Source organism: Falco naumanni, chromosome 7 (genome assembly GCF_017639655.2).
Source record: "Falco naumanni isolate bFalNau1 chromosome 7, bFalNau1.pat, whole genome shotgun sequence".
NCBI lineage: Eukaryota > Metazoa > Chordata > Aves > Falconiformes > Falconidae > Falco > Falco naumanni.
In genome coordinates, this window is record NC_054060.1 from 41,722,402 (window position 1) to 41,745,983 (window position 23,582).

The window sequence follows — 23,582 nt, forward strand, 5'->3', positions numbered from 1 at the left end:
CCACTTTGTATGTGCACATGCAGGCACAAAAATGCTTTGACATGCCTGCATAACTTCAGAACTGTCCAGGTGCAAATCACAGTGAGACTGTTGTGTTTAATTTATGTGATTTTAATAAATGTGTAAGGGCAGTATATAAATATTTTTCTCAAGAGCTGTCTCCATTCAGGGTGCTACTACTGCCACAGATTTTGGAGGCAAAAAAAAAAACCTCCAAAGGGGCAGTTGATGAGAATAGTCAAACCATAACTAGAAATTTAGATTATGATTTATTCTTGAATCGGAGGAGAAAGGGTCCTAACTAATACAATAGATCTGCATAGTACATATCGGGACTGGGAATTTGGAAATCCCATTTCTGTTTGTACGCTGTTAAAGCAAATGCATTTGTTGGTAAACTTAGTCACACAGAATCTGATGCTTCTTTTCTTGTTTTAAAAAAATATATTTAAAAAAATCTTTATTCAGTGACAGCTGTAACCACCACAAGTGGTGGTGAGGCTTTAGATGGCCCAACTAGCCTGTTAGAGGACGGTCAGATTTCTAGTTCCATTGTGTGTTAGTTTAGGAGATTTTTCTAGATGACTTCGTACTTTGTTTTGTTATATGCTGAGGTTTTTTTCCTTTGCAGAATCCTCACAAATTCTTTCCTGATGAGCGATTTGGGGACGAAAGCCCACTCCTGACAATGAGACAGTCTGGACGATGTCGCATTAACAGCACTCCCACTGCAGAAACCATGTTTACAGAACTAGACTCTTTTGTGGCCTTTCATCCACCATTGCCCCCTCCTCCACCTCCATACCACCCACCAGCAACTCCTATTCATAACCAATTCAAAGTGGGCTGGAAACAAAGGGTGCCAAGTCAACATCCCTCCCGTTCCTTTTCTTACCCGTGTAATCACTCACTGTTCCACTCCCGAACCGCTCCCAAAGCTGCACCGCCTGTCTACTTGCCCAGTGTTAAAGCAGCACCTCCTGATTGCACTAATACTACAGGTCTGGGGAGACAAACGGTGGCTGTAGCAGCGGCAGTGATGGCAGCTGAGAAGCAAGTAGTAAGTATTACGACTTCTCCTCCCTATCCCTGGCCACTCAGAGTGGCTTATAGAGAGGAGCTAGAGAGAATCTACTTGATTCCAACGAAGTAACTTGGCTTTGTCAAATAAAAGAGCATCGTTGTTGGTTAGGAGAAGAATTAACTACCAAACTGGCTGTCAGCATTCTGCATTCCTAAGCCCTGGGAGAATGAATGTTGCAGAGGCAGGAGCATTTTGGAGGGGCACGTGGGACTAATGAATCTTCTGAAATAATGTAGGCTGTTCTACATTAAAACAAAGCATGAGTTGTGTGGACTGCATGCTATAATTCATGGGTAGAAATAGCGATGATAGCCTGGATATTCACAGGTAAGCAGTCCTGATGTAAACAGATGTATATAAAGGTGTTTTGCTGATTGACTGGATACCAAGCAAAAATTAATTCCAAATCAAATATAAGAATAAATGCAGTTTATTACATTACACTATAAAGGAAAAATAGTATGCAATATGATAAAAGGAAACTAGTAGTTATTATGCACAATATGATAAAAGAGCAATAGAAGTGAAGCATCTGATCATTACTGCAAAGCGTTACAGAGACTAAGGAAAGGATACATCACCAACTACCACCTTAACATCATCCAGGCCCACACTTTGACTGGGAATCCCCATTGCAGCCAGCGCTAGGAGTCTCTCAGTAACTGGGAAAATTCCTACACAATGCATCCACCCATAGGTGAGGCTTCTGGCCCAGTCCAGGAGCTTGCCCGCCTTTATACTCAGTGAAAAACAAACATAGTTTACACACCTACTGTATGCAAACTTTTTTAAGTTTAGGCGAAGTGCAGGTGTGCACTATCTCATTATTCATAAGATTCACACGTGTCAGGGATGTTGGCCAGGCGCCCGAGCATGGTGGAATTACTGTCATGACATAGCTGCACACAGCATTTATTGGCTGGATGTTCCTGCTCATGTCTTGCGTGTTCAGGAGCTCAAGACAAACACCACCTGCTCATTAAGGTTGTCCTTGAGCTCCCTAAGCTCACTGTCCAAGTTAAGCAATCCCTAATTAAAGACAAAGGCTTTTTCATAAGCAGTAATCAATTTAGTAAATTTTCATCACTAAAGGGAGCCTATGGAGAATGTGAAGGCCTTAGGCAGGCAGAAATTGTAAATACAAAGAGGCTCATTACAGCACTTAGGCAGTCATCATAGTTGCTGAACTACAATATGATGCAATAAAAACAATGAACTTACAATGTACTGGATCAAGACATAGCTTTGTGAAGTACATGAAATGCTAAACAAAGATTTTGTTATTTTATTTCTGCAGTGAAAAAACTGTTTCAGTACACAGTTGTCCTAGTGAAAACCTGCTCTTTGGATGCAGATTTGATCTGGAATTCTGAATGGAAAACATGGATATTCTTTTTCTTTAGCAGTTGTCCTAAACATGTTGTACTCCTTTTTATATTTTAGGTTAAAAGATTTAACTTCTAACCTAAAATTAAACCTAAAGTTTTAAAAGATTAGGTTAAAAGATATAAATCAGAATTATTTGCCCTTGCTTATTCTAGAGTGGAGTTTGTAGCGTGTCTGTCTCTCTGGATCAATACTGACTTCACTAAGGAAACCATACAGTTCTTCACATTAGAAATGTTTCTGCTAGGATGTTTCTGTAAAAAAAAAAAAATAATCAAGGAGAAGCTTAGACTTTATATGGATGATATTTTTCTTCTGTATTCTTCAATTTGTGAGCTACTAGTAACGAATGATTACTAAAATCACTTTCATTAGAAATAAGTACAAGTAGAAATTTTAACTCTTCTGTCTGGAAGACTGAAACGTGCCTGTCTTATTGCAGGACTGCTTATAGGTGTAGGCGAGAATGCCATGCAGCAGCTTCCGTGCGCTCTGAGGATCTAGTCAGCACTGTAACTGATGCCCCCCCACAAGCCCTGAGGCTGTCACGCATACACACACACGTGCCTGCGGTTAACTTATTTAAAAATACGAAATGCAAGGAGAAGGGTTGCGTCTATAGTGATGAAGTACATGTTTTGTGGCTTCCCTGCGCTGGAACTCTGTGCTGTAACAAACCATTTGTTAGGTTCTGCACGCAGTACCTTATTTAGTCTGATACTTGCAGGTGGCTTACAGCTGGCTTACCTTTTCAGGGTTTAACGGTACATTGCCATTTACTGCGTGTTCAAGACAAGATGTGTTTAAGAAGGAGCTGTTATTGTGGACAACAGCTTCGTGAATGAAAGAAATAGTATTAAGCTAGCAGGAAGGTGAAGGTTGGAGGATGCATGTGTTCTTTAAACAGCGTAGGAAACTTGCAGGTTGAAGTTGGTCTAGGCAAAGTAGATTAGGAGAATGTCGGTTTGAATTACAGAAACTATCCTAAATACGATTTGTGTTTAGCTTTTGCTTTCTTTCCATGGAACAATTTATTTTCTCTTGCAGTGTACTCAGCCCTTGCTAAATGAACTGATGCCAGATATCGCAATGGGTGTGTCAGCAATGTCTTTAAAAGACAGAAGATTGCCAGAGCTCACTGTCGACACAGAATTAAGCCAGACGGTTACAGAGGTAGGGCCCGGCCCACCCCAGCACATTTCATGTATTCAGAACAGACACATGCCCACTTCTCGAAAGAAACATGCAATAGAGCAAAAAATAGATGCTCGAGAAAATCAGCAGGAATATCCCGACTTCTATGACTTCTCTAATGCTGCATGCAGACCCTCCACTCCAGCACCCAACAGGCACAGTCCTTCGCCTTCACAAGGCATATATTTTGGCCCAGATCTGTATAGCCACAAGGCATCACCAAGTGGCTTAAAGTCAGCCTATCTGCCCTCCCAGATATCTCCTAAAAAGCAAGAGGATTCTAGGAGGGAATACCTGCTCTCCCAGGATGGGCATCAACATAGACAAAAGAATGAGCCAATACACCTCGATGTCTTAGAACAACCTCCCCAGCGACTGGACTTGGCATTGGCTGCCCAGGAAAATGCTGGGAATGGCCCAGTTCACATCAGGGGAAGAACAAAAATGGAAACAGATTTAACCTATGGGCTGACCTCCAACAGACCTTCGCTGTCTGCATACACCTCTGAAACGCAAGAAGAGAGACCCAGTAGGAGACTGGTGGATGATGAGCCTTTGGAACATGGAGCACAGAGAAATGCAGATTTGGAAAGGGAAGATGCAGCAAGCAGAGGAAGGAGGTCTCCGAACAAACCAGACTTCCTGTATAAAAAATCCGCCCTATGAAAGCAACCTCCACTCTTTCTCTGTGCCTAAGAGTCGTAAACATCCCATTCTTTGCAGCTTTTGGCCTGACTTCTGTCAGACAAATTCATTCATGCCAGCAGATTAATTCATCTTCACTCACTTCTTTTGTACATACATTGCTTCATTAGAGACAGCATGTTATCTGTTTGTAATGCTGCTTCTGGTTTTAATTTGTGGGAATTTTTTTGGAGCAAATTTAATTAAGCCTTTTAAAAAAAACCAAGCTGGTACCTTTTTTCTACAACCTAGTAGCCTTTTGCACCTGTACATCTATTTTAGTGTATTAGTTTTGTACTAATATGTTAAACTTTATTGTCACATTTAAAGGAGTGTATTTTCATACTTTTGCATTTTCCCTTTCACCTACCAATTCCCTATGTGCATTGAGTTGCACATAATGAAATGTATTTTCTTATGAGATAGTAACAATACGTTTATTTTTTAATTATAGGAATTCCAAAGAACAGCACATCAAAATACTACATTTTTAGTTAGACTTTTTTGTTAGTTTGTTTAGATCTAAAATCTTCCTGATTTTTACAACTATGGCAAGAATCCAGTCTAACGTTTTGTTTGAAAAGTTCTGGCAGCTGGTCTTCCCCTTATGTAGCAAGCCCACTTCAAGAATTATATTTGGGTTTTTAAGTGTCCAGGGGGATATTCAGGAGTCCAGATCCCAGTGAAATTGACTGGGATCTGACAGTCTGATCTCTGTTCAGCTGTGACCATGGAGAACTCCCATGATCACACAGAAGCACTTATTAGACAGACTAGCATTCTTCACTTGCCCATACAGAAATCAATCTAGAAATACTGTAAAAATAATAGTAATAACTTGTTCTTCCAGCTACCCACATGTGGGGGTAAGTGAAGACCAGAGCTGAGGATTCATGCTAAATCCTGGAGTGTCAGGAAGACGAGGCATGGCATTTTTGCTGTTGCCTGAGTGGTAACCCCCCACTTGAGAGGGTTCCCTCTCCAACGGAGATGCCAAGGTGACTGCTCATTGCCTTGCTTTCTCCTGCCTGCCATTAAAAAAGGGCTTCACTCTTAGTGACGTTGTTCGGTGTTTCTTACCTGATCTGAAGTGTTGGTGACTTCGTAATTGCAGCTGTTCTGTGAACAAAATCAAAGGAAGGAGTAACTGCTCTAGCATCATGGAATGTGCGAAGCTTTAGCACTCTTGAATTACACTTCCCTTTCCCGACTACTTTTTTAAAACACGGAAATAAGGTTCGTCTATTAGTGTGATGTGGAGAAGGGATGATAGTGATCTGGGCTGGCTCCCTACCACTGGGTTGCAGTTAAGCAATGCGCTGGGTGTTAATGGTTGTAATTAAGTGCATCCTTAATACTTGCCATGCAGCTTTTACTACAGATTCATTGCATTTAGGGTAGGGATCTGATGCTACTGCAGTGTAGTGATAAAGGCCTGTTTTGGTTTTATTTTTCAAATGCAGTTTCTAGAATGAAGGATTTCCCTGCAGTAGAAAACTTTTATCCCAAGTGTGACCTAAGGACTGCTTGGAGGTTATGTGGAGTTGTTTCCTGCAGTTCAAAATGCTTAATACTATTTGAACAGAAATTTTGCAGCTTTACTTTTAGTTTTTAGGTAATGGCAGATTCTTACCTAACCTGTTTCATTAAAGTATGCAAGGCCTGGTAACACCACCACAATGTTATTGATAAATATGGAATACTGCCTTTCCAAATTACCAAATAGTTTCTCGATAAATGAAGATATAGGTGTTTGAACCAATAAATCCTAATGTCACCTCCATCCACGTCTGTAGGCCTCCCGAGCCTGTGTAAGCTCTGCAGGCACTCCTTTTGAGGTGCAGCCGTGGAAGGCGTGGAGGATTGGAGGAGAATCTTAGCCGAAGTGTGCCAGTGATGTATGTGTCTGGGGGGGGGGGAGGGTGGGGAGATGGTTTTGTTGGGGTTTTTTCCCCTCTGTCAGCCTTTTCAATCTGGTTGGTGTATTGTGTTGGGGTTTTTTTTGACCACAGTGAAGATGCTTGGTGGTCGTGGCCTCGTCACCGATCTGTAGTATTTCCGTGGGACTGCAGTGTAGAGCGGTGGTAAAGGCAAGAAGGTGCTGGGGTGGGGGCGGTGCTGCTGTGGGTTAGGGGCCGAGGCTCCCTGGGATTCTGCTGGAGGTTTGGGCAGGGTGCTGTCGGGCGGCATAGCTCCAACCGGTTACTTGGGTCTCGTGCTCCACCAGCACTAGAAGCATTAACTTTCACCACGCACAAAAACCCTGAAACTGCCCGCCCTTGCATCATATGTATGTTGGTAGCTTAATTACTAAAAAGTCATAGCTGTCCTCAGAAGACTTGCTATTCTGAATAATTTATTTTTACCGAAAATCGATAGATGTTACTTCGAGAAAACTATTTTAGTTACCGTAGTTTGATGTGGCACTGTGTGCCGGAACAGAGATGGGGCTGAAATCTACAGCTGTAACTTTTAAGCTTGAAACTTGTGGGGACGTGCCTGATGAAGACAGAAGTTTTGAGGTTGCGGCTTGAGGGAAATAGCGAAATGCTTTGGTTTTGGAATAAGCTGGTGAGGAATGCCTCTGGGGAACGCATCTGCATTTCAGAATACAAAACTGCTTCTGAAGACTCAGAAACTGAGCAGTATTAAAAAGAGAATAGAGTGTTTAAAAGTAGGTGCAAAATAAAAGTCCTTCAGAGGCCACAAAGACAATCAGGCTGTATAGACAATCTGTGTTTTCACTTGTATATTTTGAGTGGGGAAGAAGAAAGCGGCTAATGGCAGCCGATTTGAAGTGGAAAAGAAGGATTGGTCAAGTTACTGGAACTGTATTTTTGTACTCCAGCATAGGATTTCCTACTTAGTTGGCTGTGCAGAGGGAGGGGAGGGAGACCATCTTTATTCTTCATGGAAGCATTATTCAGAACTAGTGTTCATACTGCATCTCACTCACAGAACACATGTACCTGTGCTACCTGCTACTTCTTGTTCTCTGTCTACTGAAACTTTGGTGCAGAAGCTCCTTGTTTACATGAAGCACTTTCTGATTAGGCTGGAAATTAACATCTTTTCCTCCTGTGAATTTGATGGAGATAACATTACTGACTGTATTTTTCTTGAGGATAGAGGTGTGAACATTAAGTTTTTTTGAATGAGGAAGATTCATGCTCCTTCTGTTAGAGCTCAAGACTTTCATTTGGTGGGCAACATGCAAAAACTTATTCCCCTTTCCCTGACGCCCTCCTCTTTTCCTTAATATATGAATGAATAACTTAATTCCTGAAACAGATTCTTCATTTGAAATGTTTTGTTGTTCCACGGAGTTACTGTAGTTGTGTATTAATAACTGCTGTGTTGATTGGCAGTTTCTTGTTGTATTTTTCCTGTTCTTGAGGAGTTTCGTTTCTGAAAGTTAAGGCTGTGGCCGCCTGTACTTGTAAGCCTTGGGTTTTGGTCCTGGAATGTCCCAAATGTTTGTCTTATGGGTTTCTTTGGTTGGGGTTTGGTGGGGGTTTTGGGGGGTTTGGATTGGGGGGGGGGGTCGGTTTTTATTTTTGTTTGTTTGTTTTAAAGAATACTCATGCTGTTTGAGGCACTGTTCTTTTATCTAATAATTATATGCTTCTATGGCAGAGGTGGTGCTGAGCCCTGCCAACCGCGAGGAACAGCTGAGATAAAATTGTGAAACCGTATTTGGGGTTTCTGTAATTATCTGTACTGCCAGAAGGTAGCCCTGCCTTTGGCAACCTTACGGTTTTGTTTCATGTCCTTGTGTTGTTACTGGTATAAAGTCAAGTGCCTTCAATGCTAAAGGCTCAGAAAACTTTCTTAAAACTGACTTCATGTCCTATGCAAGTGTTTTTTCTACAACCTGCATAACCAGTACTTTGTAAAACTTGTTTACGCTTCAATTGTACATAGTGTTTTTTAAAAGAATAGTATTTTTATTTAGGTACCTCCAAACTTGAATTCTAGTCTTGTGTGATGCATTGTAAAACAATACATTTCTCTTTTGAGTACCATTACAGTTGTAAAAAGGTTTTCACTGGTTCTATTTTTCTACTGTTGCTGAGAAGCATGTAACACTGACTTTATCCTACGTATAGTTGGCATTTCAAATAAATGGCTTGTATAGAATGTGCTTGTGCAACTTCTTCCAGCTGTTACCAGCCAGCTGCTGCGGTGCTGCCCGCTGACCTACTGGCTGAACTGGCTGTGCTGTCATTATTCCAAACTTGCTGTGACTGATGAGCGGGGGGAAAGGAGGAGTTCAATATAGGCTATAAGGTGTGCTCCAACAGTCCTGGCTCTTAAAACTGGCAAGGTTTGCTGTTCCTTCTGGGGAAAAAAAAAAAGTGTACAATAATGCTTTGAACATCAAGGGTATGATACAAACCAGTGTAAGAAGAGGAAGTCAAGCTGCTTGAACAACCACCACTAATTTTATCAGAAAGGTGAAAATAAGCTCTAGCCAGAGCTCACTGAACTAACTGCCTGAGCAGTACCACTGTTAAAGGCAATAGGATTACTCATAGTCAAGGCTGCAGGACTTAGCCCTTCATCTAGGAAGTGTTTTATTTTCTCAGCAGAGCAGCTAGACAAAGACTCTCATTAAGCGCCCGCCATTCTCTCCCTGAGCTGCAGTTATCCTGCATCAACTGAATATTCATTACATCTCTCATAAAAACAACTGCTTCACTACTTCAGAGAGATTAATCGGAGTTCAGAAGTGTGTCATCCAGCAGATCTTTAGTTTCACTTTGATGTACAACAGCAAAATGCTGCGGGTTCTGTCCTGCTGTCCAGTGGGGTGGGTGTGGGGAGAGAGCACCTGTATGGTCTTAATGTTAATTATTGGTACTTTCCCACATCCAGGAAAAGGAGTTTTAGGAGCACCTTCCTAAACTAGACTTCAATCTAACATTTATTGTTGGAGGCTTTCTGTTCATTTTGCTAACAGTCCTACCAACTCTGCTTGCTTTATAGAAGAGGGTGCCTCTGCCCTCGGGGAGCCTTTGGGAAGACAGCACAACCGCGCTGGAGAGGGGTGCGGGTTGGCTCCCCCCAGCTCTGTGGCTGTAGCACGGGTGCACGCCCAGAACAGACGCTGCACACTGGCCGTGCTGAGCCGGGGCTGTTACACCTTCTCCCTTGCGTGGAAATCACTTACTTGGGTCAGAAAACTTCCTGCAGCTGAACTCCTCCCTTGAGGTGACGCTGCTGTTTCCTTGAGCACAGCAAGTGGTGGCACTGAGCCTCGCTGCAGCGCTGCCATGCACAACGGTAGCTGTTGCTGTTTTGTATACTTGGGGAGGACAGTGCCGCTGGGGAAACCTGGGGTTTCTGTTCAGGGTGATGTGAGCAAAGAGGTGGGACCCAGGACAGCATCTGCCTTGGGGCACCTTCCCCCTGACACCCGACCCTTCTAGTGAATCTCACGCTGGAAACTAAACGCAGCAGAAATCTGCTTTTTCTCCTGCTCAAGGCTGTACTCACAAGCCCCCTGCCAGCTGTTGTTCCACACCTGGCTGCAATGGCATGCATGTGGGGGGGGGATGCAGAGGGCCAGGAACACGGGGCTTGGCTTGGCCCGGTGCTTGACTCTGCCCCCCGGTGTGTCTTGGCCATGTGGCTCCCCAGTCATCTTCACCGCTCTGCCCTGGGGGGGTCTGGGTTGTGGATGGAAACAAAACACTACACCAGCACATCAGAAAAAAAACAAAAAAACCACTACCAAAACCAAGACAGTATAACTTGAACAGTTATTTAATTTTTAGATAGTGTAGTTAGATAGGTACAACTCCCCTAACAGCTGCTACAAAAAAAGCACATACAATACCCAGAGTTAAATGTAAAAGCAACTAGTCATCTCGCATGAAACAAACCAATGAACTGAGCCTCTATGCTAGAACTAGCTATTGCAAATAAAAAGTGGTCCAAAACGATGAACAGGGAGAATGATAGATAAAGGTCTGATTTTTCTTCTCAAAAGCAGGATAATACCCCATGGTAAATCCTCCAACTACATAAAGCAGGAGTTAAAAATTAGAACTTCTTTACCCACAAACCCCAAAACATACTTTAAGAAAAACTAAAAACTACATTAGGCTCCAAACTTAAGAAAAGTCATTATTTAATTGTAGCTAAGTGTAGATTAAGTCAGTGAAACATCTCCTGTTCCATTATTATCACAGTGATCATAAAAAGATCACACATCTCATACTGTAGCAAAATGTCAGGATGCTGCAGTGTTTTCAGGAACATTTATGAACTAGAATTATTTGCAGTAGGCTAGTTTTTAAAATCAAAGCCCATTAGAAGTCCTGTGCCACCCCCACCTGATGCTTCATTTGTCATTTAGTACCTCCTCCTAGATATTGTTTATATTCTAGAGAGTGGATAAAGTTTGTATGACAATATTTTGCATGTAAAACATCACTGTACAATATCAGAAACAAAATTTTTGAATTTTATAAAACCAGAGAACATTCTGTTGCATCAACCTTAACCTATGGTTCCTCATTTCTCACCTGCCTAGGGAGCGCTGCCACAGCGGTGCGTGAGCATGCACAAGTGCAGGGCTGTTTAGTGCACCTGATGCAACCAAGATGTTGGGAGGCAATTTCCCTGAACAGCCGTAACCAAAACACGTGCCTGCTTTACCCTTTAAAGAGCTGCGCCTCCCTCTGCGTGGTCAATAGACACATACTTTGTGCAGGGAGCCTTCACTAATCGCTACACCCCAAAGAGATGACACAGAGCCTTTTAAAGCAGGAAAGCAGCGCGCTCCAGTCCTGCAAAGCACACTGGGGGGGTATTCCCTGCACTGTACAGAGGAGAGGGTGGGCAGGCAGACCCTCCCAGGCCGGGGTGCAACATACAGCTATAGGCACTAAAGTAAAACAGGTGAAAGGCTAAAGGGAATAAAGGGTGGCACGCTGTTCTTGTGCAAGGCGTCCTCTCCCTTGAGATGAGGCCAGCTTTCACAGGAATGCAAAGTCGATCAGTACTGAAACCCCTAGAAATGCAATGTACCTGTTAAGAGCACAATTTAGTCACTACAAATAAAGGAAGTATGAGACAAAATGAAGATGTTTCTTGGACAGCTGGATTTTGATGAGAAGCCAAATACTGAAGATGCCTCTTCTGTTTGCCAATGAATGTTGTTTTCCCAGTTGTCCTTTCAGACTCAAACCCTCTCAGTCTAACTACAGTAGTACTGCATCCTGTTAGTCCGTCTTCTTTTCCGTGACTGAAATTCTTCAAAGAAGTGCTGAATGTCTTCTCTTTTAACCACCTAGGGGAAGCAAGGTGAAACCCAATTTGTGACACAAGAATTTAATAAATTAAGCAATCCTTTTTTTTTTCTTGCACACATCCCACGTGCAAATACACAAAGCTTATACAAGCAAGTATCCTGAAACCTCCCTGATACAGCCAGCAAAACAGCCTTCCTGTTGTACCCAAAGGAGACAATTAATGCCCAGATCCTATTGTAAGAGGATACAGAGAAACAAGCTCCCCAAAGGCAGGATGAGCACATGCAGCAAAGCTCCTGATGGGATTTTTAATGGGCTTGACCATTGGCTTTTATCATCTGAAAAATTAAGGCAAAGCAAGATTTTCACTAGCTCACTTCAGACTCATTATGATATAACTAAGAATGGTAATTAGCAAATAAGCCAACAAAATGCATGTGTTGACTAACAGCAGCATGCAAATTCCTCCAGGAAAACAACTGACAAGACTGTTTGCCAGTATTCAGTCGGTCCTTACTCTTCTAAGGGTATAAATTCACTCTAAAAAAAATCCATAAAGGTTAAGAGCTTTTTTCCAGCATACTTCTCCTAGAGCAACAGAAGTTCCATTTAAATTTAAGAACTAGTCTCAGTACTTTATAGACGGATTTCTGTAAGGTCCCTGTTACCTCTCAACAACGTCATTAAGGAAACACAACTTTTAAATTCCAATTAAATCAGGAATTTCTAATTTCTACTGCAGTGCCAGCAACTCCAAGAGACAGGAAAAATATATTCTAACATAGCATCATAGTATTCAGCACCCACCCCTCAACAGTACTTTAAAACATATTTTCTGGCAAACGAATTCTGCAAGTTGCACCTTACCGTTCCCTCATCTGCAAATCTCCTGAGATAGTCAGTCAGTTCTGTCTTTAAATCATTGTATTCTGGATGGAGAAGTGAAAGCAAGGGAAAGAAGAAAAACAAGCAAACAAAAACAAAACAAGAAGATATCCAGCTTTAGTTTAACACTGGTTCAAGAAGACAACTTGTTCTACTTCCTCTTGCCATTTGTTTCATTTACGTGAGACAAATCTAGGTTTAAACTGGATTATAAATAATAATAAAGGCAAGTCCAGGTAAACATGAGCAGACAAATAATTTATCAGACTAGCCTACACAGTCCGAGTATCTGTTCGGGTTGATCTTCAGAGAAACGTACAGAAGTTCAGTGACTGAACTAGTACAATTGATTAAAAGCCTGCCCCTGCTCCCAACCTCCCATTGCAAAAGCTCGCATGGGTCATGGTGGGAAGTCCCAGCCTGTGAAGCTCAGGACTGGGCAACTGTCCCCACCAGAGTGCAAACCCCTCACTCAGAGGAGGGAAACAAGGCTCCAGTTATAAAATACCCCAGTGCTGCCTTGTAGACATATCCTGCAGCAGAGCTTCCAGGGAGCACCTGCACCACAGCTCCACAAGGCCACCGCACCCCCCGGCAACAGGAGACTAGCAAACAGCAGTGCAGGGTAAGAGAAATAACCCAGACAGCTGAAGTGTAAATTAATGTTTAAATATTCACGTTACAAGAAATTACTATCAATACAATACCTAAGATGTTAAACAGGGGAAAAGTTCCCGCACCATCTAGTTCCTTGACCTACATTAAAAGAAGACAAACTTCTCTAGAGTAATCCTGATGGAGGCACGCAATCTGTCATGCAGTCTTCTACGTGTCACTTCAAAAAAAGTCTGACATCACACGGCAAGACCCGATACTAATCTTTTATGGGAAACTGTTCAGTTCAAGTGTTAAGGCAAATTCTAAAAATGAAGCTGTATTTACCACAGATGAGTTCTACTTGCTGGACTCTGTTCATGCTGTTAAGGGTGTCCATTAAAGGATCTCTCCTCTCTGTTTCTTGGTCACTGGTACCTTTATTTTCATAAGCCAAGACAGTGTCACATTCATCTGTCAGGAACTGCACTTCAAGCTCCGAATACATTTTCTGAAGAATAAAGTAAAATTTACTTCTGCATTATAAAACTTCTCAGATGGTGATGCTCTTCCCCAATCCTTTTTGTGTTCAGTATCACAAACAGCAACAACAAAAACAATATGTATTTCGCATCCAGCATTTCAGACATCTCCTGGTAAGGACTTCCAAAGCAATATTGGATTTAAGCAGCAAAGAAAATACAAATGTTTAGAAGTTCCTTCATGCTGTATTAATTCCAAAGGATTCAGTGTGTTTCTTTAGCGAGGGTGTGGTTAGGTGTTTATATGCAGAGTTAAGAGCATTTACATAGATTTTATCCACTATGAAGCTTCTCTTCAAAGATTGTTTGAGACCTCCTGGCCTCTGCCACATCAATGATCATAACAGAGAGAAAATACCTACCAAACAGTCTTCACAGGTGCATAATTTGCTTCTCCAGTTCGATGGCCAAAAGGTGGCAGTATCTTTTTTTAAAAATTGCTTGCTTTGGAGTTCTTTCAGCTTGCAGACTGGCTCCTCACTCTTAGTAACTACCTGAATTAAAATGAGAGTATTCAGTGCTCTGTCGTGTCACTCCAAATACACTCTGCTCTATCCAGCCCAGCATGTCATTTTCCCTACATAAGGTTTTCCTTTTGTCTCAGACACATTTATTTCTACAAACAACTCACATTACCATTTCACGCACATGAGGATTCTGATGAGGTTTTAGCACTTCCCACTGGAAATTTCAGTAGAAGTGTACTGCAATAGCCATAAATGTGTAAGGAATTAGAGCTGGACTATCCTACAAATGCAGCCACAACGCATAATACCCCTGCATCAGAACAAACTCGGAGGTTACCTCAGCACCAAGGCCAGGTGGCTGACAGGAAGAGATGGATCTAACCTATCTGCAAACAGATGTTACACCCTTGTCACCCACTTCTACAATCACGTTCCACAGCCTACACTGTGCTCCACAGAGACCGCGTGTTTGAAGTGTCAGTGACTGAACAGGAGCACAGAAACAGACTGAAAGCATTTACCTCTCCACAGAACCTACACAGAAAGAGGTGGGCTTTACTTCACCGGTCATCATTATGAAATGCAGAGGACAGAAAAGGCAGCACGTTTTACCTCTGTACAGGCAGACCCAGAGCTAGTGGATGGTTCATTAAACTGTTCTGTTTGCTTTTCCTCCTTCGTTTCTTCACGTTCTGCTCCACTTTCTTTTTTTATTTCTTTTTTCTGCTCTTCACTTTCCTCAACCTTCAAGACAATCCCTTCATCTTCACGGGAGTTCACTTTGGTCAAAGCAGGAACTGGAAGATACATACCCACGTAAATAAACATATGGTGCCAGACAACATACAGGCTACCACAGACATTCTCTCTGCTTTACAGTGCAGTGTCAAAAGGCACCTAGATCGCCTCATACACTGCAGAGCCCGGACACTCTACAGCTGTCCAAAGACAGTCACCTAGGTATACAAAGAAACTGCTTCCTCTCTCACCATAGCCTTCTCCATCTCTCATATTCCTATGCTAAAATATACTGCTTCCTAAAATCTAAGCCCTAGAAGAGGGAAAAGAGTATCACAATTTGAGATAGTTCTGTACTAAGATGCTTGTCCTTGGCACCCCTTGATAGATATTGCAGGTTCAGTAGCTGTCGTGCACTTTTTTGCTGACTCTGTGTCAGAGTCCTTCATTTGCTCCAGACACACACCCCAAAAAATCACCACCTCCTTATTTAAAAGAAGTTTTTCTTTCGATATCAATTCAAATGTGTGCCCATTGACACAGCTGGTTAAAAGGAGGAAAACCAAAAACAAAGAAAAAAACCCCATCTTGTACTGTATTTGCATTGGAAGGAAGAGAACTGCAGGTAGGCCAGCTTGGAATCCTTAAAATTACCATTGAAATTTCTAGCACTAGACCAATCATCAGATAATATAGGCAACATTTAGGAGACTATGTAAAACCAGCTCCTTCCACAGAAATCAAGTTTTCTACCCTTCTGCTCTGCAGAGGCTACATAGCAGACAGAGGCCTGGTGCAACCACAGGGAACACATGTCCCGAGCACAGCCCCAGCTCTACTCAAATTAAGGCTTTACACATTCATTTCAGGTCACTCTATCATTCACTCTTTGCTGCTCAGAGCCTCTTAAATTCAGCTGTTTGCCTCAATGCTTTCCTTAGGAAGGCTCTTCAGTTCTTTGATCCAGTTTAGAAATTCAGTTCCTCAAGACAAGTATTAAATCTTCATCCATCTATGTGCTAGCACATCCTTGCTAAAATAAGTAAGAGTGAGCACCACAGAATTAAGTTTAGGAACAAGAACTGCATTTTAATATTTTTTTTTACAGAACAGTTACTGCAGCCCCACATATTTCACAGCTGAAAGCTACTGTCCAATATAATGAGGATCATTTCTCCAACCACTTCAGCAGTATTACATCGTTAATCAACCACACACGAGAAATACATGCTAACAAAATATTGGCTCAGATATCTTAATTTTCTTTACCTGCTAATTGCGATGCATAAGCCCACAGGAAATGGCAGCGATTCATGCAGGCTTGGCATACCATTTCATGGAAGTCTCCACTTTCAGGGGGAACTGCACCAAGATGCTATCAAAAAGAAACAAGCACGCAGCAGTGAAGCATTCGCTGCAATAAGAGTCTGCTCTAGGTTTAGAGGAAGTAAAATGTCAACTGTCATCCCATTTTCAGCACAAGCATACACTCCTGCTAACTTCCTATAATGATTATCAGTATAACTTATAGACTGGAAAGAGCTGATAAAAATTCCAATGAAAAAAATTTAAATAATTCTCTATTTGTCTGCAGCCCTTTATGCCTTCTACATACCCAGAAATCTCACTGCTATCTTTTATCTCCTTTCTAAATGATATTCTTCTAAACTGCCCTAAACATAGGACAGGTGAAGATACCTCTTGCACACTGCAAATTTAAACTCTTAAATAACTTTTTATAATGGCTTCCTTATGTGTAAGAGACTGTTAAGTCTTCACATTGATCACTTACTGACCTTGAGAAGAATTAGGTCCCAAAGTCCGTCACAAACTGGTGAGAACTATTTAGGCAATTAAAAGCGCTCAGCAGCTTTCTTTTGAAAAGCATTCTTGCAAAGCTCACAGTATGCAGCATAACATTCTTCATACATACATTTACACAAAAGAATCATAGAGTTTATCTACAGAACGCATTTAAAAAAAAAAAAATTGGCTTCAGTTAATTCTTTGAACCTGCAGCTTCAAACATGGAATTTCATTCATGCCCTTCAAGGCACAAGAGGCTGAATCCTAAATGCTTATACCTTAAGTAGGGCACTCACTGAAGTGCTGAGCTGCTTTTAAAAGATTTCCCTAAAGTTCATAATCAGGAACTAACAGCACAGTTTGTTCCTTGCTACGTAAAGGAATTACAGTTCAAAAAGCATTCTTTTGAATGAAGAACTATTCAGGTGGTTGATAATGATGTGCCTCAGAGCAAGAATCTTTTCCTCACTGATTTTACTGATTATAACTGTCTCTTTACCTGGAAAATTCTAAAGTTATTGTTTTATTCTGTAGCAGTAACCTTCAAAAAGGTAGAACTCTTGCTATTTTTTTGGGGGGGCAGGGGGGGGACACGGGACGGGACTAGAGCATACAGCAGTGCAAGATTCAACTTTCAATATTTCTTCGGATAGAATGAAAAGAGTAATAATCTTTTGAGAATTACGGCAAGCCTTCCCAAGTAAGAATAACCATACAGACTTAACGAACTAACTTATTTCTATGCAAATGGAAATTCTACTACTTATAGTTTCCTTACCCTTCCATGGAACCAGTCTTCACAAACTATGCATTGGATCATCTCATCTGGAATCTAGATGAACGGTCATATTGTTAGCATTAATAGCGACCTCCAGAATCTTTCACAAGCCTCAAACTACAGTATTTTGCAAAGCCTGCTCAAGTGAACTGCATTTCCCTCTTTACTCGCCCACAGGGAGCTGCCATTAATAATTAGTTACTGCTTCATTAGTCAGTTTGCTTCCCTGAAGTTCAATAAGACAAATTACATATGCTATTATCAGGACTGTGGAAGTTTCCATTTATTATTACAAAACTAGTTTTGCCAGAAGAGCAAGGCATCCTCACACAAAAGAGCTGATAAAAGTAACTACATTATTGGTATCTTTCTTCCTGTAAACAGCAATGCACGAACAGGCAGCTTAGCAAAAGAAAGATATTGATAATCATCTCATCAGGTTTATATAGGAATGCCAGAATCCTAACTTAACTGTCCACAATGCAGTACAGTACAAACTGCTTTGTTATGAAACAATTATTAATGATTTCTTTAGAAATGTTTAGCTATCTCTGAACTTCAGAGAGTTGAGTTTATAAAATACTTCTTTGGATTTGAAAGACTTGCGCCTTCCTTATTCTTTAAAACACCTAACTTCCAGGACTGCAAACAAAAGTGTGTGTGTACAAACCAGCCGGTAGATTTTAGTACTTCAGGCAGAGAAAAAGTGTTCTGGCTACCATAATGGAAAACTAAAGCCAGTGCTACAGGACAGACTCTTCCCATCCCAGAAGCCTTGTCAGAGCACTGTTGCAGGTAGGAGGAAGCAGATTCTGGTCTCTCCTAATGCGTTTGCTTGCCACGTCTCTCAAGATGATGATAAGAAACTCACTCCCTAAGGGAACTCTGTAACTTTAGAGAGAGAAAAGCAGACAGAACTGCGGTAGCATTTTGTCCAAATGATGATTTGTCCTCCTCATCTGTCTTGAAGGCATAAACATATCCTACTATTTAAAAAAGAACTGATAAAGTAATTACCTCATACAGCACATGACAACCAAAAGCAATACGGAACCTAAGATTTCTTAAAGCAGGCTCTTCCCTGCAAAGCATCTTAGCAACCACCCTTTGCACATTACTTTGCATAAATACCATCTATATATGATTACTACTGAATTTTGTGTTTCTTACCTCATCTTCAGGATCAGGATAAGGTCTTTTACAAGTACAGTACAATCCATAGAAATTGTCATTATACTTATTTCCTGAATTCACCTTCCCCTTTTCCTATGGGGAAAGGAAAAAGATGTCTCAATAAACAATGCAGTGAAGCACAGAAAAAAGAAAAGAACTATTATCTATAAAAAAACAACTTCTGTTCCACTGTAAATTCCTAAAGGCAATCACTATACTCATCAGCTTCAAGATCCAAAAGGAAAGATACTATCTAGACATCTAATCTATACAGTGAGCAGCACACAGGGCATGTCAAGAATAGTGAAGTTCAAAAGGAAAGAGAAAAAAGTCTTTCCACATTTGTAACAAATGCCAACCATGGTGTTTGTCAAGCTACTGCTATTCTAAAACAATATAAGAGTTTTGATCACCAAACACGCCTGCCTGCTGCCATTATAGCAACATCTGTAGATTTACTGTGCATCTTCCCCTCCATATTTTTTTTAAACATCCAGACTGTGATCCAAACCCAACTTTGTTTCATTTAACCACTGAGCTTCCACTAAATTCATATCATATAAGCCTCACTCTACAGGAGAGGATTATCTAAATTACAAAACATGCTGAATTAAATTCTATCACATGTAATCCCACTAAAAAAATAAAGCTAATACAGTTGCAGCCACAGGGCTTCACAACTGCACAAGTTGCAGCCTAAGACCACCACTGGCCCCTGGAGGAACAGCTGTGGCCATTTACAATGTTACCATAAAAAGCTTTCTACCACTTTTCTGACAAAGGAAGAATGGATAATGCAGTCACCCAGCCTCCATGAAGTCAGCCAGCCAGACACATGCTGAAGGTCACTTAATCTATACAGTTTATTTTGCAGTAAACTGAAAGAGGAGGCACAACCACATGATCTGCTGTGTTGACTCAAATGAGAAACAATAACATCTTAAAATTGTCACAGGTGTCTCTGTAGGGAGTACTGGACTGTCGCCCTAGGCTGACTAGCTCCGGATCCACCCCCATTGTGCCAGAACAAAACGGGCATACGCAAAACCACTGGCCGTTTCTACATTTGTACTTATCACCCTGGGAGCAGCACTGCAGACAAGGCTGCTTCCTATCACTGCTTCCTAGAAGACTACCAACTACTTGACGAGTCCAAAACGCCCGGCAAGTACAAAAGCACAGGGAGCTTCACACAGTAGAAAACTATGCCAGCAGTAGGCTGTGGTGAGAAGCTATCAAAAAAGATCAGAGCACTAATGCCACCACAAAGAAGGGGAGAGAACCATCCCTCTGACAGCAGGACAGCCTTAAATTTCCCTCATGCACCTGCACACCCACACCCAAAAGGCTCTGCAGCCAGCTTAAAGCTAATGAGATGTATTAGTGCAGGCACCACAACACATTCTCGGCATTACGCTGAGCACTGACGTAGAACTGCTGCATTCACGGATAACAAGGATCAAATGTTCTCTCTCCTGGCAACATTTCCCTTCAGTCCCTCAACAGTCACATCTCCTGCTGCAATACTCCCACCTTGTTTAACTTGCTGGGAAAAGCAGAGGCATCACATGAGTCAGCACCGGCTGAGGAACACACCAGCCTCCCAAGACTGTTATTTTGATTCTGAATGTACGAAACCTATGCCTGAACTTACTGGGAGTAACTTGCACTGCAGATTTTTGAACTTGCTGTTTCCACAGTCACAGCGAAAGTTCCTGGAAAGAAAACCACAGCACTTCAGGTTTTTTATTAACTGAAAACAGATTAGGTTTTGTGTTTATAACAACTCCCGGCAGTTTATTTGCAGACATAAAAATACCGTGGCAGCTATTTCAACAGCATCAGTCAGAACCGCCGAAAGGGCCTTGCAGCTTTACCCCCCCACGCCGTGTTCCCGGCAGGTCTCGGCTAGCGCCGCCGCTTGCCAGGGCGCTCGGGCGGGAGGCCGCAGCGGCGCGGCTAACCCCGGCGCGGCTCACCGCACTCGCAGGGAGCCTGAGGCGGCTCGGCTCCCAGGCGGGACCCGGCGGGCGGTTAAGCCCCACGGCGGCGGTTAAGCCCCCGTCCCCCGCGCAGAGCCCCGCGCTGTCCCTCACGCAGCGCTGCCGTGCCGGGCGCCCGGGGAACGGGGGCTCCTCACGGACCTCCGCCCACACGGCCCGCGCAGGGAGTCCCGGCGCCCGCCCCGCCCCGCCCCGCCGCGAGCCGCCCCCGCCCCCCCGCCGCGCACGCGCGCGCGCGCTTCCCGCCGCCGGGACGGGCACGCGCCCGCGCCCGCGCCCCCGCCGTACCTCTTGGTGTAGAGCTCGAAGAGGCGGTGGGTGCCGTGGCACTCGTAGCTGCAGGCCAGGCAGATCCCCGCCGGCTCCCCGCCGGGCGGCGTGCAGGTGCTGCAGGCGTACAGCGCCTGCCTCTTCACCGCGCCCTGCGGGGCGACACCGGCTCAGGCTACGGGGGCCGCCGGGGGGGGGTCCCGGCCCGGGGCGGCCCCGCCCCCGCGGCGCCCCGCCCCGCCCCCCGGCCCTGCTCCGCCCCGCCCCCCGCGGCGCCGGCCCCGCCCCCACCTGGGAGTAGCTGCAGCGCTCGTGGTCGCTGCCCCCCAGCACGGCCCGCGCTTCCTTCTCGAGCTCCTCGTTCTCCGCCAGCACCTCCGCCAAGGAGACCACGGGCTCCTCCCCGCCGCCCCAGCAGCCGCCGCCCGGCTCGGCGCCCTCCGCCGCCGCCGCCTCCATCGCCGGGACGCGAGGCCGAGGGAGAGCCGAGGCGGGAAGCACGCGGCTGAGGCACCAGGGGGCGCCACAGCGGAAGCGGAACTGCGCGCCCCACGTGACCGGGGCCGCGCGTTCACGCGGCAGGCGGGCGGCGGGCACGTGACCGGCGGGCGGGGCGGGGCGCGGGCCGCGCGCGCTTCCGGCCGCGCGGCGGCGGCGGCATGGAGCTGGTGGCGGAGCTGAAGGGCCGCGACGGGCGGACGCGGTCGGTGCGGGTGCCGTGCCCGGCGGAGGAGGACGAGGGCGAGCAGCTGCGCGGGCTGCGGCGCGGTCTGGCCGAACTGCAGCAGCGGGTGGCGGAGCTGCTGGCGCCCCTGGTGCAGGAGGAGAGAGAGGCGGCAGGCGGCGGCGGGCCGCGCGGTGAGTGGCGGCCGGCGGGGGTGGGCGGGGGCCCCGGGTCAGCGCTCACCCGCGCCCCGCCTGAACCCTGGCAGGTGAAGCCGAGGACGACGACGACGACGAGGAGTTGGAAGATGAAGATGAGAACTGCACCGACGCGAAGGCGAGCGCCGAGGACCCGCCGCCGAAGCGGACGAAGGTTCAGCAGCCCTGAGCCCGGCCTCGGGCGCCCTGCGTAGGCCTGGAAGGGCCGCAGGCGGCCCCGGGTGCGGTGCCCCGGCGGGGCAGGGGCTGCCCGTCTTCGGGAGGTGACATGGCCACCCCGGTGCTGTTTTAGCACGGAGGCCTTAAGAGAGGATGCGCCTTGGTGTCAGCGGGGTGTGGCTTGCAGGGTACCAGCCTTAGGTCGAGAAGAGGTTTTAGCAAACAAGCTAAGAAATATGAAACTGTTCTTGCAAGTCTTCTGACAGCTACGCTTTTAGTGACTTTTGCCAAGTCATTCTTTTCTCATGTGACTTAAACTTTTAAGATAAAGTAATAAAATCTATAAAGATGTACTTTGTCAGGTATGATCTTAAGATGGTAACAGATAACTTTCATTTGTATGGAGAGAGAGCAAGAGAAGACCACTACAGTATTCAAAATTAAAAAAAAAAACCAGTTAGGACTGTTTCCATTCCTGAACAGTCCTACAAGAGCCCTGTACAGTCCTGCTATGGAAGGTTATTTTTGCCTGGCATCTGAAAGCTGTAGTCACACATCAATTGAGTATCTTCCTGGAAAAGAACATAGACAACATAGGTAGAAAAAGTTGGGAATCTTGGTTTCAAAAAATCCTCAATTTTTTTTGACAGCCAGGGAAGTGACAAGCCAGCATGTGTCTTTGAAGTTCCACATTTAAAAACCTGCTATCTGTCCTAAGCCTGTTTGTGGTAGGCTTATTTGGTAGCTAAGTCAAAAAAAAGCAAACATCACAGCTTTATAGTCTGTCTATGCAGAACTGTCAACATTGCCTAAAAGTAAGAAAAAACTTGGGGCAGAACTGGGGAAAATGTAGTAGGGTTCTACACTGATTGCTGTAGTTTAAGAGGGTGAGAAAGTAAATACTAGGGTAACAGCTCAGAGCACGTTATGTGTAACAGTTCTTGGCTGTATACCCTATTCCTCTGCTAAGGTAGTTTTTCTTTCTAATGATTATAATGCAGCATGTGGAATATCATCAAGGGTAACAGATGCTTCTGGCAAGGGGAAAGTTGTCAATGCTTGTATGTTACTTTAATTCCCAGGTTTTTTTAGGTGCATGCTTCTGCGAACAGGCATAAAATGTTCTTGAGAGCCAGTCCGTAAAGCTTACTGTGGAGCCTGAGGGTCAAGTTTAGCAGAAATAACTTGATTTAGTAGAGTGAAAAGCTTTTTATTTTTCTCCTCATGTGTTCCACTGGTATAGTTTGTGTATTATGGAAACTGAACAAATCTTGAGATTTGTGTACAGAGGACAAAGTGTCAGAATAAATAATGAATTTTTATGAGCACAAAGTTATCTGTGTTCATTTGAAATGTGAGTGTGTGTTGAAAATGAGGTCCAGTAAACATTTTCAATATTGTTATGTACTCTTATTCCAAGAAATTCACACTCATTTTTCTATTAGCAGGTATGACAGAGGATAACAGGCAAAAAAACCAACTCTGAAGACTAGGGGCTTTAGCTGCTAAGGACCTAGGGTGAGGGGAAAATTACACAAATTCTGATCTCTTGTCAGGCTGGAAAATCATAAAGTGATAAAATACTTAAGCGTTTTAGGGTAGATAATTTATTGGAGGAAGTGGCTTATCAAAATGGAAAAGGCAACACTTGGTACAAAAAACCCCCAGCCTGATA

The 23,582-nt window shown here is 43.9% G+C and overlaps 3 protein-coding genes across 7 annotated transcripts in view; 2 read left to right on the top strand and 1 right to left on the bottom strand.

The window, feature by feature from the left end:
* The window catches only part of BTBD7 (BTB domain containing 7), a 54,927-nt gene extending 46,439 nt beyond the window's left edge, over positions 1-8,488 (top strand). For all 4 annotated transcript variants that reach the window (XM_040600665.1, XM_040600664.1, XM_040600667.1 and 1 more), the window contains 2 exons: positions 632-1,060; positions 3,518-8,488. In XM_040600665.1, the coding sequence (XP_040456599.1) occupies positions 632-1,060; positions 3,518-4,330 (1,242 nt within the window). In that variant the 3' untranslated portion in view covers positions 4,331-8,488. The remainder of the gene's footprint in view (positions 1-631; positions 1,061-3,517) is intronic.
* Positions 8,489-10,101: 1,613 nt separating this feature from the next.
* On the bottom strand, positions 10,102-21,325 carry UBR7 (ubiquitin protein ligase E3 component n-recognin 7). 2 transcript variants are annotated; one of them, XM_040599831.1, is made up of 11 exons: positions 21,158-21,325; positions 20,885-21,018; positions 20,248-20,308; positions 18,591-18,686; positions 17,421-17,474; positions 16,106-16,211; positions 14,711-14,895; positions 13,994-14,125; positions 13,438-13,600; positions 12,478-12,539; positions 10,102-11,648 (listed from the first exon to the last, which is right to left on the bottom strand). In XM_040599831.1, exons 1-11 carry the CDS (start codon positions 21,323-21,325, stop codon positions 11,556-11,558), a joined length of 1,254 nt encoding a protein of 417 aa, XP_040455765.1. In that variant the 3' UTR covers positions 10,102-11,555. The 2 variants fall into 2 exon arrangements, with proteins under 2 accessions (XP_040455765.1, XP_040455766.1); XM_040599832.1 differs by lacking the exon at positions 12,478-12,539.
* A 200-nt stretch (positions 21,326-21,525) lies between these two features.
* GON7 (GON7 subunit of KEOPS complex) lies at positions 21,526-23,235 on the top strand. The gene is made up of 2 exons (XM_040599834.1): positions 21,526-21,724; positions 21,799-23,235. The coding sequence occupies exons 1-2, from the start codon at positions 21,526-21,528 to the stop codon at positions 21,915-21,917; spliced, it is 318 nt and encodes a 105-aa protein (XP_040455768.1). The 3' UTR covers positions 21,918-23,235.
* Positions 23,236-23,582: the final 347 nt, after the last annotated feature.